We start from the raw sequence: 2,288 nt of genomic DNA, 5'->3' as shown, positions 1-2,288 counted from the left end.
CACTCGGTACAACTTTAACTACGGAACAGGAACAAACTAACTTCAAAGTTACCGTCAACTTCACTAACAATAACAATAACACACGGAAAACACGCGTTTCCGGCTCCCGGAGTTTAACTTCTTCTGCACTTGGTCGCTCCTGTCACTTTACTCCTCGTCTGGTTCTCGTCGTCGCTTATATCCTTTTCTCCAGGTATTCCAGATAGTTCTAGAAATCTCCAGAACAGGTGCGAAACTTCCCGCTTGTCAGTGTCATATTTGACAYTAAATGGGGCCCAAATGGGGCTCCCATTTACTGAAACACCATGAATTTCGATTCCCCATTCCAAACGTGAGTACCCCAGGCCATTTCCGTTACAATATATAAACAAAGACACAAGTTAGAAGTAGTGTAGGGGAGGTAAGTAGTGGGGTTTCCAACGGTCGATTAGTGTTGATATAAACTGATAAGACATCGCGAGCAACATATATATATATATATATATATATATATATCGCTGGACCGCTTCACCTATGCTCATCGGCGATCTCTCTACTAATCTCTGGTAAAATCGTGTCCAAATGTTTTCTTACCACGTACTTGAACTGTTGCTTCCTTGTTCCACGAGGAGGTTCTAACGAACAACTCAATCGAAGAACTGCTGATGGGAATGGCGTCTCAACTAGCGGAAAAGGAGGACTCGGTGCTCTGTTCGGACGTCAGGGACAAGCTATTTGGCCCCATGGAGTTCTCCAGACGCGATTTGGGCGCCTTGAACATAATGAGGGGCCGCGACAACGGCCTGCCCGACTACAACACTGTAACTATTTTTGGTTTAATTCCGAACTCTTACCAGTTTGATCGTTTGTAGGTTCGCGCGTTCTACGGCCTATCGAGGCGCTCCAACTGGACGGAAATCAACCCGGCGCTCTTCAAGGAAAAGCCGCAGTTGCTCGACACTTTAGCCAACGTCTACGCGAACAACATTGACAATGTGGATGTTTATGTGGGGGGGATGCTGGAGAGTCTCGGACATCCTGGGGAACTCTTCAGGACTGTCATCAAGGAGCAATTCGTGCGCCTCCGGGACTCCGATCGGTTCTGGTTCGAGAACGAGGCCAATGGGTAAGAGTATCAATCAAGAATCATCTTGTACACTTCCAAAACAACCCCCGCATTGCGCAGAGTTTTCACTAAGCTGGAAATTGAGGAAATGCGCAAAGTCTCCCTGTGGGACGTGATAGTGAACAGCACCTTCATCACCCCGGGCGCCATCCAGAGGAGCGTGTTTTTCTGGAACGACGGCGATCCGTGCGCGCAGCCCATGCAGCTGAACGTGAGCCTGATGGAGCCCTGCCAGATGATCACTGGCTACGACTATTTCGAAGCAAGTTTCCTGCTCTGTGCCTGCCATGCAAACTAAACCACATTCTTACAGGGCAACGAGCTTGTGTACATCTACGCCTGTGTCTTCCTGGGCTTTGTCCCCATCGTGTGTGCCGGCGCTGGATACGGCGTGGTCAAGCTGCAGAATCGCCGCAGGCGACGCCTCAAGATCAAACAGCAGGAACTGCAGACGAAGAACTGCAAACTGGCCGTCGAGACCATGATGGTCCATGAGTGGCTGCACGCCAACCACAAGCGACTGGTCAAGATCAAGTTCGGCCCGGAGGCGGTCGTTCACATCATCGGAAGAAAGGGCGAGAGTCTTCGCGTGGTCAACTTCAAAAACATCGAGTCGGTGGTAGTGGAGGAATCCCTAGATGTCACTTCAGTGAAGAAGCCCATGATTCTCGTCCACGTCCAGAGGGATCACGACTTGGTGCTGGAATTCGAATCGGTTGGCAGCAAGAAGAAGTTCATCAGCAAGCTGGAGCTGTTTCTCAACTCCAACAAGAAGAGCTTGCTCTTGACTCAGGTAGGAGAAATTCCACCTAAAGGAAGAACAATTAACGTTACATAATATCTAATATCTTAATACAATTCGACTATTGCCTTCACTGGCCATTTCTTCAGGTGGTGCGCGAAATAATGTTGGCAAAGGCTGAAACCAAACAGCGCAGAGAGAAGAAGCTGGAGCACTTCTTCAGAGAGGCCTACGCTCTCACGTTCGGGCTGCGGCCGGGCGAAAAGCGCCGCGGCAGCAACGACACTACAGACGGCGAGGTAAACACATCTTTTTTTTACAAACTTCTTTTTGGGTATTTTGCCTCAAAAATGTTTGTCTTTAAAAAAGACAGAATTTCCTCACGTCTTTTACTACAGATTGATAAATAGTGCTCCTATTTCGCAATAAGAACGAATTATT

The 2,288-nt window shown here is 48.4% G+C and overlaps 1 protein-coding gene across 1 annotated transcript in view; it reads left to right on the top strand.

Annotated features, from left to right (window-relative positions):
• Positions 1-2,288, top strand: part of LOC109541703 (dual oxidase) — a gene marked incomplete at its 5' end in the record, with an annotated part of 8,854 nt that overhangs the window by 1,376 nt on the left and 5,190 nt on the right. The window contains 5 exon segments of the mRNA XM_048669884.1: positions 609-800; positions 852-1,105; positions 1,166-1,367; positions 1,419-1,898; positions 1,997-2,146. Coding sequence (XP_048525841.1) covers positions 609-800; positions 852-1,105; positions 1,166-1,367; positions 1,419-1,898; positions 1,997-2,146 — 1,278 coding nt within the window.

This window comes from Dendroctonus ponderosae, unplaced genomic scaffold (genome assembly GCF_020466585.1).
Source record: "Dendroctonus ponderosae isolate FM_Combo_2020 unplaced genomic scaffold, Dpon_F_20191213v2 Dpon_F_20191213_9, whole genome shotgun sequence".
In the NCBI taxonomy this organism is placed as follows: Eukaryota; Metazoa; Arthropoda; class Insecta; order Coleoptera; family Curculionidae; genus Dendroctonus; species Dendroctonus ponderosae.
Note: the sequence above shows the minus strand (reverse complement) of the source record. Positions and strands in the feature narration are given on the sequence as shown.